This window comes from Pecten maximus, chromosome 17 (assembly GCF_902652985.1).
Source record: "Pecten maximus chromosome 17, xPecMax1.1, whole genome shotgun sequence".
In the NCBI taxonomy this organism is placed as follows: domain Eukaryota; kingdom Metazoa; phylum Mollusca; class Bivalvia; order Pectinida; family Pectinidae; genus Pecten; species Pecten maximus.
In genome coordinates, this window is record NC_047031.1 from 12586770 (window position 1) to 12600133 (window position 13364).

The 13364-nt window shown below is 37.0% G+C and overlaps 1 protein-coding gene across 1 annotated transcript; it reads right to left on the reverse strand.

Annotated features, from left to right (window-relative positions):
- Positions 1 to 562: 562 nt before the first annotated feature.
- LOC117315109 (protein ZBED8-like) lies at positions 563 to 1357 on the reverse strand. Its single transcript, XM_033869255.1, has one exon. It carries the CDS (start codon positions 1355 to 1357, stop codon positions 563 to 565), a length of 795 nt encoding a protein of 264 aa, XP_033725146.1.
- Positions 1358 to 13364: the final 12007 nt, after the last annotated feature.

The following is a 13364-nucleotide window of genomic DNA, read 5'->3' on the forward strand; positions in this document are numbered from 1 at the left end:
CATTCTCTGAACACCTGATTTCAGTGGTTGATAAGATACCATCCTTGGTGTCCTCCAGCAGCTTTTTCACGGGTGCATTGACAGCATTATCTTTTGCAAGTTCCAGAAGCTGATCCTTTGTGTGACTGATACAAGGTTCAATGGTGCTGAAGTTGATTGTGCCCTGCTGGAAAGCTTTGCTCAGCTTACTGAGAATAGGCAAGACAGCATGAAGGATATACAGTGTGCCAATCTTCTTTGCCTTAGAAAATTTCTTCAATAGACCGTAACAGGCAGGATCACCCTTCAGTTGACGCAGAGTCTGCAAGATGGCAGGCAAGTCGAAGCATACTGCATCAATTGCCTTGTCAAAGGACAACCATCTGGTAGCACATGCCTTCTTCAACCTCCTGGAGATCTTATTACTTATTCTGGCTTCCAGGTACACTGCCTTCATCTCTTGCTGGATCTTTAGGTAAACAGACAACTTCTTTGGGGAATTATCAAAAACCTTCCACAACTGCGTCACCTCAACTTCTGCATCTTTGATTTTCTTAAGGTCCTTGTTGGTGTCTGTACATGCCTATGCCAATTTATGGCAGATGCAGTGGACAGATATCATCATTGGTACATCCTTCTTTATAATTGCCGCCAGTCCATTGTTTTTCCCAGTCATTACACTGGCTCCGTCAGTGGCCAAACCTCTCATGTTATCCAGTGGTATACCTGCCGACTGAAGGTTTCCCTTAATGACATCATACATAGCTTCTGCATTTGCGGAATCGGCCTTTTCTAAGACATTGGAAGAAAACAAAAATTTGCATTCCACATTGTTAGTGTTTCTGTCAATGTACTGAATGAACCCAACCATTTGCTCCTCGTTACTGATGTCAGCAACATCATCAACCAGAAGTCCATATGGTTGATTTGTAATTTGTGTGGTGATCTCATCACGGATTCCATTTCCAAGGGTATTAAACATCTCCCTTATGGAAGTTGCTGAGCGGTAAGTTAAGTACTTCATTTCTGTCACACCAAGCAACTGTATCAGTGACAGAAGACTGGGGAGTTTTCTGTTTGCTATAGCCTCCTTCGCTAGCCAGTATATTGAGTAAAACGCCTTTTCCAAGACATCATTTTTAACCAGTTCTTTTTCATCAATTTGTTGTTGAAAAATTGATACTCTGTTTAGCATTTCATTCTTAACAGTAACTTTGTGCTTGGATGAGGCAGCATGATCATTCAAAGTGCTGAGCTTGAACCGAGTAGATGGCTTGGCAGAAAATGTCTCACTTTTGTTCTGGTTTGCCTTACTGTGGTGTTTCCTACACAAAAGACAGTAAATGCCCTCATCCTCAACATACAATGCCCACCACATTCCGGTTTCTTCAGAAAAAGATTTTTTTTTCTCTTAACAACCAGTCATGTTGAAACCTGTCTTTTTTCTTCTGACCCGACTTCTCCATATCAATCCTACCCAATTCCTTAACAGAGAGTTGACTGCAGCCATTTTTCTACAGGAATGGTAATTATGGATATGTTTATCTGGAAACATTTAGTGAATAAGATTTAATGTTTCTGTTTCTGTCATGAATGTAGAAGTAGATGATTCTTCGACAAGGACAGGTGATGGGTTTACTGAATTGCATCCTGCAGATGTATCCAGTGATGATGGCGAGACAGGTGCAGGCTGTACACTTGGGGGTGTCTGATCTTTTTTCAGGATGTTCATCTGCATTAAACAAAAAATGATTTTTATGATGGTGTTTCATGTTGTGTTTTAAAGTAGATATGTGCACGATTTGATTCGGTATCATTATGGGTCCCTGTAGCTTATTGATGAAATTAACCTTAGTGTGTAGGAATTTACCCTTGGCCTCTGCCCTGCAGGTAGGGCGTAAGAATTGTACCTGCTGCCCCCATTGCATGATCGTAAGAGGCGACTAAACTTGGGATCTTATCGTTTCTCTTCTCTCTTAACAACTTTCTTCTTCCTAATGTCTCCCTTGACAATGCCTCACTTTTGGCCTTTAGTTGAGCGTTCGCCCCTGTGAGGAAGGGCCTGGGTTCTGTCCCCTTGCCGAGACATACCAGAGTCTTTAAAAATGGTAGTTGCTGCTCCTGCTTAGCGCTCAGCAAATAAGGAGTGGGACGACTGGTTCGCCCGTTGTCAGTATAATGTGACCGGGTGGGGTGTGCTGCTGGGTGTCTTCGGCAGTATGCTTCAGTGAGGTAGCACTCTAAATCGGCAAAAGATCCGGCCTATTACAAGGAGACTTTACACAAACATACCGCAGCCTCCCAAAACACACATACGCACTCATCACACGCATGCATGTCGCACGCACGGGAGGCCGTCCTTAAATGACCTTAGCTGTTAATAGGACGTTAAACAAAATAAACCAAACCAAACCCTTGGCCTAACCATGTTAATCAATAATTACAGTAAGTACAGTATATTCAGACAGTGAAATAATATTCTGATTTAAGCGGACAATAAAGTTCAATAGCTCGTAATTCATATTCAAGCAGCATTTCATGGCCAGAACATTTACTTGCTAAGCACTTCAATTCTTTTATATTTTTTTACATCTTACTTTATTAATAATCCTACATGAAGTTCCACATTTTTTTTTCTAAATCACTCGTAATTGTAAATAAAAAAACAAAACAAAACAAAAATTACCTTGAAAATGAACAACTTAAAAAATGCAAATTAAAGAAAAATGATATATAAAACACGAAATACATTATTAAAGGCTGTGATTTTACTTCTTTATTGTGTGCGTAATAATTTTAATTCATTACGCCGATTCTGTGTCAGTAACGTAGTGTGACCCAACTACATGTCAATCACGTCAGACGTTGGTAATCATCTCTCTTCAGAGGATCGCACTCCATAGTTAATCATACGGTTATATTGTACCGTTGTCCGACGATGAACAGTTCAAATGCATCTAAATAACATACCCTTTTGTTTTTTCCTTGAAGAGACTTCAAAAAAGTCGTTCATTCGTTTCATGATGAACCGGAAGCATGTGCTTGTAACTCATAGTCAGTCAGACGTTTTTATCGCAGCGCGAAAAAAGCATCACACACAATACCTAGATTAACATTGATCGGTGTCGTGAAGAAGCTTGTTGTTTTCTTTCGACGGTGTTTTGACAGCATGGACAAGTGAACGATGAGTAATCATTGAATATTATATAAATAAGGTTGTGTTTTTATTTGTTTCCCAAACTCCCCAATGTCCGAATACGTTTCACAACATTTTAATATGTAAGTAGACATCTGAAAGTAGCCGGCGCCGGGAGCAAAGTAGCTGGTGAAATGCGCCGGTCGCCGGCTTATTTTGAACACCGTGGCCGTGGTGCGGCGTCCGTCGTCCGTCCGGCGTCAACTTTTTCATTTCAACAACTTCTTCTCAATAACCAAGAGGCCCAGGGACTTGAGATTGGGCCTGTAGCAGGCTGGGGTGAAGGGCTACAAAGTTTGTTCAAATAAATGACCTTGACCTTCATTCAAGGTCACATTGGTCAAATAGGCTATAATCTTCAAACGACTTCTCAATAACCAAGAAGCCAAGGGACTTGATATTGGGTCTGTAGCATGCTAGGGTGAAGGGCTACAAAGTTTGTTTCGAATAAATGACCTTTACCTTCATTCAAGGTCACATGGGTCAAATAGGCTATAATCTTCAAACAACTTCTCAATAACCAAGAGGCCCAGGGACTTGATATTAGGCTTTTTACATGCTAGGGTGAAGGGCTACCAATTTTGTTCAAATAAATGACCCCACCATTTGTACAATTTTGAATCCCGGCCCCAAAGGGATGCTCACAGTCAAATATGAGCAATATCTATTGCTTGGTTTCAGAGGAGAAGTTGTTCGTATCAATTTAGCCAAATTGACCCCTCTTGGCCCCGCCCCGCAGGCGCCCGGGGGGTCAGCCTCACCATTTGTACAATTTTGAATCCCCACCCCATAGTGATGCTACCAGGCAAATATGAGCAATATCCATTGCTCGGTTTCAGAGAAGTCGTTTATATCAATATAGCCCAATTTACCACATTTGGCCCCGCCCCTCAGGCCCCTGGGGGGTCAGCCCAGTCATTTGTACAATTTTGAATCCCCACTCAATAGTGATGGTACCAGGCAAATATAAGCAATATATATTGCTCAGTTTCAGAGAAGAAGTCGTTTATATCAATATTGCCCAATTGACCACATTTGGCCCCGCCCCTCAAGCCCCCAGGGGGTCAGCCCCATCATTTGTACAATTTTGAATTCCCACCCCATAGTGATGCTACCAGGCAAATATGAGTGATATCCGTTGCTTGGTTTCAGAGAAGTCGTTAATATAAATATAGGTATATTGACCCATTTTGGCCCCGCCCTCAGGCCCCCAGGGGGTCGGCCCCACCATTTGTACAATTTTGAATCCTCATCCCATAGTGATGATACCAGGCAAATAGGAGCGATATCCTTTGCTTGGTTTCAGAGAAGAAGTCGTTTATATTAATATAGCCAAATTGACCCCTTTTTGCCCCGCCCCTCAGACCCCTGGGGGGTCAGCCCCACCATTTGTACAATTTTGAGTCCACACCCCATAGGGATGCCTCTGACAAAATTTCGTTAAATTCTGATCAGTGGTTATGAAGAAGTCAATTGTTGACGGACGGACGACGGACGCAACGGTATGGCATAAGCTCACCTTGGTCCTTCGGAGGTGAGCTAAAAATTAATAAATTGGTTCCGGATTTTAAATTTCCGGAGTTTCCGAAAAAAAAATTGCGTAGAGAATTGTCATTTTGGGTCAAATATAATTTTTCAAGCTGTTACCATGGTATTCACATCTCTAAAAATCACAGAAAATATCAGTTTACTTATCCTTCAGAGCTGTATCAAAATTGCAAATGTTGTACAGATTACAAATATATATACTTTATTAGAGGTTATATGTAGGGTTAACTGGCAATGTTTATATATCTAAGACATGTGCCATATTTTTCAAAATTGGGCATTTCTACTGTACACTGCTACCCTAGATCGCTTAGACATTTAGCATGGAAGATATCAGTATCCATGTAATTGTATAACATATAACAACACTGTTTGTTTAATTATAAGTTTCATGAGCCTGCCCATGCCGTTGAGCAATGATCACTTTAGTGATGGACTCCGCGTAAATATAGATTAGCCTCTTCTAAAATTGAAAAGGAGTTACAGCCATTTTGATGGCAGGCTCTGACGGATAATTTATATTGGAGTATAGTGTGGCGCGACGAAATAGCAAGGACAGGGAAATTAACTTAAGTATCCATTATAAAAGAGGTGGTGCATGGCGGCCCACGGCCGAATCTTATTTTATGCACGATATTATGATAGACTTTTACCAAATACATGTCATTTTAGACACTAAAACGAAAATTGGCAAATGCTGTATACGCAGCGCCACCTAACATGATTTCTGTAAAAAATGTGTACCCTCCCTTTTAAATTCAATATATTTCTCGTACAAAAGTACTTGATAAATTTCATATTGCATTGTTAGTCTCATGTGATGTTATATTTTATAAAAACATGTGTGTTTAGTATGAATTTGTATAAAGAAAGTGTAATTGCAGCTTTTTTAACAAAATTATCAGTAAAAAATTTACATTCTTGAAATTTTCTTTTATTTGTTAAGTAGATAAAATGTAATAATCGTTGGAGTACTATCAAATTTTGCTTTTAAAAAACATGTTTGCATATTAATCTTAATACACAACCAAAACAAATAATCAAAAATTACTGGAAACAAAAGATTTTTTACATACAAAGAAAGGTCATGAAGTAAATTGTATTAAAAAACCAAGGGTTAAAAAGGAGCACCCTGTCTGATACCAGCAGTAACGTCTGATTGCATTGTTATTTTTGTTGGATTATTCTATAACAATAACATATACATTGTGTTACATACATGTACATACTGCAATAAGCTATTCCTCGATATCAATTATCTGAAATTAATCTGAAATGGAAAATTCTTGCGTTGGCTTTGGCTGTGGAATTAAGTTTAAGTATGATGCAATAGGCAGTGGAAGGAATCCACGACGTCCGCAAGAATGGATGAAAGAAATTCTTTCTGATGAAGGTGTTAATCTTCACCAGAGTGTTGACCCACGTTTATGCCCAAAATGCTATTTAAAATACTTGAAAAAACGTCAATGACCAGATCCTTCAAGAAGTGAAGACGAAATTGAAGATTTCACGGACAACACAAGTCCCACTTATCAAGACAGTCTAACTGTTGACGATCTCTATTATGCTGCATCATCTCACAGAAAGTGCAGCATATGCAACAAGTATATGGAAGACACATATGTAATTCCAAAACGGGCAAGGCAGCAGTTGATATTTAAACACAAGCTGTGGTGCTCGAGAACCTCAAGATTATGCTCAGAGCATATAATTGGAAAGGATATCAATCCGGATATTGTTGTAGATTTGTCCAATCGAGATAAGCTGACTGACCATTTAGCAGAAAAGTCTAAGGATATCACCAATGACTTGCTTGAGATTAGCGTTGTTGAGCTATCTACCAATCGTCTGTCTTTCACCCTTGATTATGATAAAATGGACAATGACGATTGTCGTGCATGGACAGGGTCGACAAATAACCAGTTTGACGAGATATATGATGTTTGTTTGGATAACCTTAAAACTGTTCCATTGCAATCTATTTCTCTCAAAAATGCACTGCTTGTGTTTTGGATTAAACTGAAAACAGATATATCCTTCACACAACTTAGTTCGCTGTTCGGTGTTCACCGTACCACAATTAGTCGAACTTTTCATTCCGTTGCTGAATGTCTAGATCAAACAGTTGTACTAGTAAATCTAGGCATAAAACATATTTCGAGAACAGATTCATTAAAGCATAACACTGTGTTTACAAAAACGTTTTTTGGTGATAAAGTGTCTGTGATTTTGGATGGTACATATATCTATATTGGAAAAAGCAATGATCATATCTTCCAAAGAAAGAGTTATTGTGGCCAAAAGAAAAGAAACTATGTTAAGTTTATGAGTATCGTTTTTCCAGATGGTTATGTCCTTGATAGTGTTTGTCCGTTTGTTGGTAGCGAAAACGACGCAAAAATCACTGATAAAATTCTGTCGTCTATAAATGGACTTAGCGAGATATTGAATGAACATGACATTGTTATTGTAGATCGTGGGTTAAGGGATATTCTGTCAAAACTAGACGAATCGGGGTACAACCATTTTATGCCAACATTTTTAAAACCAGGAGAAAACCAACACAACAGAGAAAATGCGAATTCTGACAGATGTATTACAAAGACAAGGTGGATAGTAGAAAGCTATCATTCAAGATTTAAACAATTTAAATTCTTTAAACTGAACTTTCATCGAGCTATTTTCTAGATCATATTGCTACTTTACTAAAGATTGTGACAGCTTTCTTAAACTGGTTGAGATGATTAATTTACCAACCAACTACAGTAAAACAAGAAACAGATGCCGGAATTGCAAGACGAATGAAAGACCTTGTTGCAGGCGAAAATTGTCTTGCAAAACGTGAAAAAGACGAAACGAATCACATTTTTGACTGAATTGTTTGATTTCTATTGGAATTCATTCTAACTTGGTTAACATTTTCAGCATGGGATGAAAGTTTGATAATATGCACATGTTGGCCCTGACTGACCCCTTGGGGCTTATGGGCGGGGCCAAAAATGGTCAATTAAATTAACTGAAATATTTCAAATCTCAGGTGACCGTTAAGGCCCATGGGCCTCTTGTTAGTTCATCTTATCGAAAAGTTGAAATATTAGCGTAAGAGTTACTTCCCTTACATGATTTCAATACATATTTTAGATAGAAAAACATTGTATATATTTTCTATATTGAAATACAATTGTATCCTATATTATGTTTTACGTCTTATTAATTATCTCTACTGTTGACTATATCTATAACATATTCTTTATCTTCATATATCAGATATATAACAGATGTTCGTTTCTTAATTCAGGATACTTAATTTTGATGGCTTTAATTAACATTTTAAAAATTTACCTCTGACGTATATTTGTACTATCACACCCAAATATTAATCTTATTGTTGATAAATGTAGGTATATATTCCATATCCCTCCTAAGTAAGCGTCCTCCACTATCTAGTATACACTTGATTTGATACATTTTGTTTTTTATTCTACCTATACGGTATGTCAGACAATTTTTTTTTAAATCAATTAAAATTATTCTGAATAACACTTGTTAAGTTCAAGCAGTTGTTTTCAAATCAATTAAAACATATTCTTAATATCAATTATTATGTTTAAAAGGAGGTTACATACCGTAGAAGTAGAACTTACCATTTACTGCTTATTGTATGGATGGTGACGTTGTGATGCTTGATAGGGTGGTGGTGGACCTCTTTCCAGGTTCATACGTGGATAGTAAGGCGACGGGGTGGTTCCGTATTGGATCCCCTCCACAGGTAGTAAGGATGAGTACGATAATGACGGTATAGGCACATGTGTCGAAGTTTGCAAAGGCGTAGGTGAAGACGATGCAAGTGTAGGCTGTGCAGATATCGTTGTAGAGTCAGCAGCGATCGACCCAACGGTCAGCTCGGGTGCGGTCAGCTCCGGTATAGGCTAAAGATAAAATGTATATACATCAATGCAAACAAAAGAACATATTTCAAATAATTAAGTTTCTACTATTAGAATTATAATTACCTTGTCTAGATGCGATAGTTGTCTGTCTAATGCCTCTTTGACAAGGCATAGTTCCTCATATTCCTCGTAATGGAGGCTAAGGGTATTTCCGTTTCGGTTTATGTGGACATATTTTCCCCCCATTTCCAGCAGAGAATTTAGTCACATCAACCTGTGGAGGGAAAATGGTATAGTTTCATATCAACACTATATAGATAAGTGGATGACAAATATTTAGAAAACTAGTAAAAATAAATGATGCAATAATAAAAATATATAATTAAAAGAATTAAATATCACAGAAAAAAAATTATATTAGATATTACGAATAAAATATTAAATACTATAAATAAAATATTAAGTATTACAAATAGTAATTACACTTATATTAAATCAATACAAGTTGGATATTTTACCTTTACTTTCGGTGTCAACTTTGCTTCTAACTTCCATCCTCTCTGATTGAGAATAACAGCTACTTTTCCATACATCTCCATTTTTCTAACAATAGACTATTTCTATCTAAAATATCCGTTGAAAGTGTGCCTTTTGGGGTTTGATGGTTAGTTTTATGTAACGTTTAGGGCGTAGTCTGTCGATATTTTATTGGATAGTGCGCTCATCCGGAGTTAGATTTGAAATCTCAAATATGTTGCTAGACTGCTGAAGGTGTTAAAAATAACAACAATGTATATTAATAAAATTAAGATGTTTTAATTTAGGATTATAATTAAAACTTTAAACATAACTTGATTTACTTTAAGCAAAAATGATATTGTTGAATTATGTAAACGAATCCCATTATAATCATGTACCGTGAATCACGGTAAATATATATATTTTGAAAAAAAGAATTCATTTATAATTTCTTTAATTTCTTTACATATCAATGAGTGAAACATTGTCTTTAATTTTTACTTTTAGTTGTAATGGTGATGCTAGGACTAACAGTTGGCTTCATCTATAGATTGAGAAGGAGGCAACAAGGTAACTATATATATTATTCATTTTCAGATATAGTAATAGCATTTCTAATACATATTGTTAACATTCCACCCATTCAAGAAGAAATGCAAAACGAGAGGATGGTCCACAGACATGTTTACAATTTAAGACCAAGGAGGCATCAACCATACAATTTAAGACCTCGAAATTAAGTTATCATTATAAACAGCATGAACAAAATGGTACAGTATTATATAATCATGTAATGTATTGTTTGATTAAATTAAATTTTTTCCCTGATATCTTAGAATAAAGTTCACAATCACATTTACTGTTTTTAATGTTATTTTAAGAAAATATATTATGCATGTTTTATTTTATGATTTCAGAACGCGATCATGGTATAGTCCTTCAGGAAATCCCAATCATTCAGGTGCCACCAATGGTTGACCCTGTACCTGCGGAGCCCATGGGTACATTGTTGAGGGCTGAGCCCATGTTGAGGGCTTCGGAGGACAGCCTTTTTGACTTAAGTCACTACAGGGGGCAAAAGCAAAAATCGTCTTAGAATTTCTTAGTCATATATATAAATATTGTATCACAAAGTTTTTTCTTTTCTAAATCACAAAGCTATTTCTATAAATTGTTTATCAACATATACCTCACCATTACATCTCCAATCTAATGATAGAAATATTAACTTTTATTGTTTGTTTTGGTAAGTTAACTCATAACAATCTTATGCAAATCATTACTGGTCAATCAATTTAAAAAGTAAAATTGAAAAGGATTACACTTATGCTGTTAATACAAACAACTTGAATAGTAACAAGTACTAATTGTTATGGGGAACCATTACAGATGCCCCCAAACGCCCCTGCAATTATGTTCGGAGCAGCATATATGGTACCCTGTTGCCGGAAGTGACGTAGTTATTTCACAATAGTGACGTCATATATGTATTTCACAACAGTGGTGTAATAGTGTATTTCACAATAGTAAAGTCACGTCATGGTGTAATGATGTATTTCACAATAGTTGTGTAATAGTGTATTTCACAATAGTGTGGATTAATAGTATTTCGCAACATATTTCATGACAGGGAAGCAATAGCATTTCACAACAGTGTTACAATAGACATTTCAAAATATGTTGTCACATCAAAAATAAAAAGATACTTCAATTTGTAAAACGTTATGTATATGGTACAGATCTTCGACGTACATCTGTCTGGTCATATGTCCTTCTATGAAATGAACTTCTTTCTATGTTATGAGAGACAGAAGGTTGACAACATTGACGTCATTGATATTTCACAACATGACCAAATAGTTGTTCCATAATAATGATTTCACAATGTGTCATAAAGTGACAGTCATCATCTAATGTTACCGATTTTGTAATATTGTGAAATGTGGTACGATTTACACATATGTCTTTAAGATAATTCTATACGTCTGTTTTCGGGATCCATAATACATAAGGAAAAATTATTAACAATGTTGTGATATATCTCATTGTGAAATATACATATTGTTTACGTCATTTATAACACCAAGAGCAGACATCTTACATTTATCATTTCACATTGATGATTTTCCAAATCAGTGTTGTTATAAATATTTCGCATCATTACTGTATTTCACAATGATTTAATTCACAATGTGTATTTATGGCACCAAGAAAAATGATATGATAAATATTATAAATCAAAGAACAAGTGACTTCATTGTAAAGCTTTATATTACAGTTTCATAACAGTGGTCAATAGTCATTTCAGAACAATATTTACAACAATTATTTAACACTGTTACAATATACAATTTGAAAAAATTATATAAAATGTCATAGGATTATATACACCGAATATAATGAAAGCCAGAAGTCTTTTCTAAATATTAACACATCTGCGCAGTCCATCCCTCTCCAATAATAAAAGTTCTCTCTTTGCTTCTAGATATTCAATGTTCACCGAAAGTTAATTAAGTTCTGCATCAAGAAATGATGCAAAACTATGAAATAATCCATGGTTGTCATCAGGATTTAAAAGCTGACACACAATGTCACCATCTGAGGGATTTGATTGGTCTGATGCCCAGAAGTCCTCCTCAGATACAGATAAGGGTTGGTCTGGTGACCAGAAACCCTGTCCTACATCCATTCGTCAGTTTTGGCGACGAGATCCATTGATGGTACAACATGATCACTGTAAAATAAACAATAAAATCTATTGTAGAGGCAGTAATCAGAGGATCAACATGAAATTAACATCATTTGAACACAAGTAAAATATAGGAAAACGTTCAAATTATATCCGTTATTTTGAAGGGTGCCATTATCGTCATTCAACAATTCTACATGTTGGTTCATATACTACAGTTCCAACGGGAAGTTTAATTTCTTTTACATCAACAATTACTTTACAAGAGTCGTTCCAATTAGTGTACCTCTTCCTATCGCCACCCGAATCTACCGCCACCCTCGCATACCGCCAACTACACCCCTAGAACGGATTTCCCTTCTATATAATTCGCTCGTTAAGTTCGCCACCCTCGCATACCGCCATCCGCCACGTTCATAACAATACAAACGTCACGAATCCCTATATATTACCCTCGACGATGTCGCCATCTTGGTCCGTTTTTTCTGCGATCGAGGAACTCTTTAGTGTTCTATTTATAGAATTAGGGTATTTCTTTTTTCACAAGTAACTTAGTTATACGCTTGAATGAGTTTCTATCGCCAGGGAGATATATGTATCGATGTTTATATATGTGACATCTACACAGGTATGGTTTGATTTGTAATAAAGCATGACTGGCTTCTGCTCAATAAGTGTTCTTATTTATGGTATGAACGATTTGGCTTCGTCAGTCGAGATGGAAACTCCGAGACGAAAGCGTGTTCTTGATCATGGTCATATAACCACCGAATCGGACTTGATCCAGTGCCGCTTTTGGCCTTTAGTTGAGCGTTCGCCCCTGTGAGGAAGGCTTTTTGGTTCTGTCCCCTAGCCGAGACATACCAGTCTTTAAAAATGGTAGTTGCTACTCCTGCTTAGCGCTCAGCATATTTGGAGTGGGACGACTGGTTCGCCCGTTGTCAGTATAATGTGACCGGGTGTGGTGTGCTGCTGGGTGTCTTCGGCAGTATGCTTCAGTGAGGTAGCACTATAAATCGGCAAAAGTTCCGGCCTATCACAAGGAGACTTTACACGAACATACCGCAGCCTCCCAAAACACACATATACGCACTCACCACACACATGCATATCGCACGCACGGGAGGCCGTCCTTAAATTACCTTAGATGTTAATAGGACGTTAAACTAAATAAACCAAACCAAACCAAAGATCCAATGCCGCGTAATTTCGAATAAAATTCGACATATTGCAACAGATGGCATGAGACAAAAGCAAATTAATGACTTTGTGTATTTGTAAGCTACGAAATGTACGGTCAATACCATGGTGTCTTATATGTTAACTCATTGTGTATTTATTAAAACGTTGGTACAACATTATCTTTCACTGTTGTAATTTTCATGATTCGATTTTGCATTCTTCACTATCATGGTGTACTATAAATCGGCAAAAGTTCCAGTCTATCACAAGGAGACTTAACACGAACATACCGCAGCCTCCCAAACACACATACGCACTCGCCACACGCATGCATGTCGCACGCACAGGAGGCCGTCCTTAA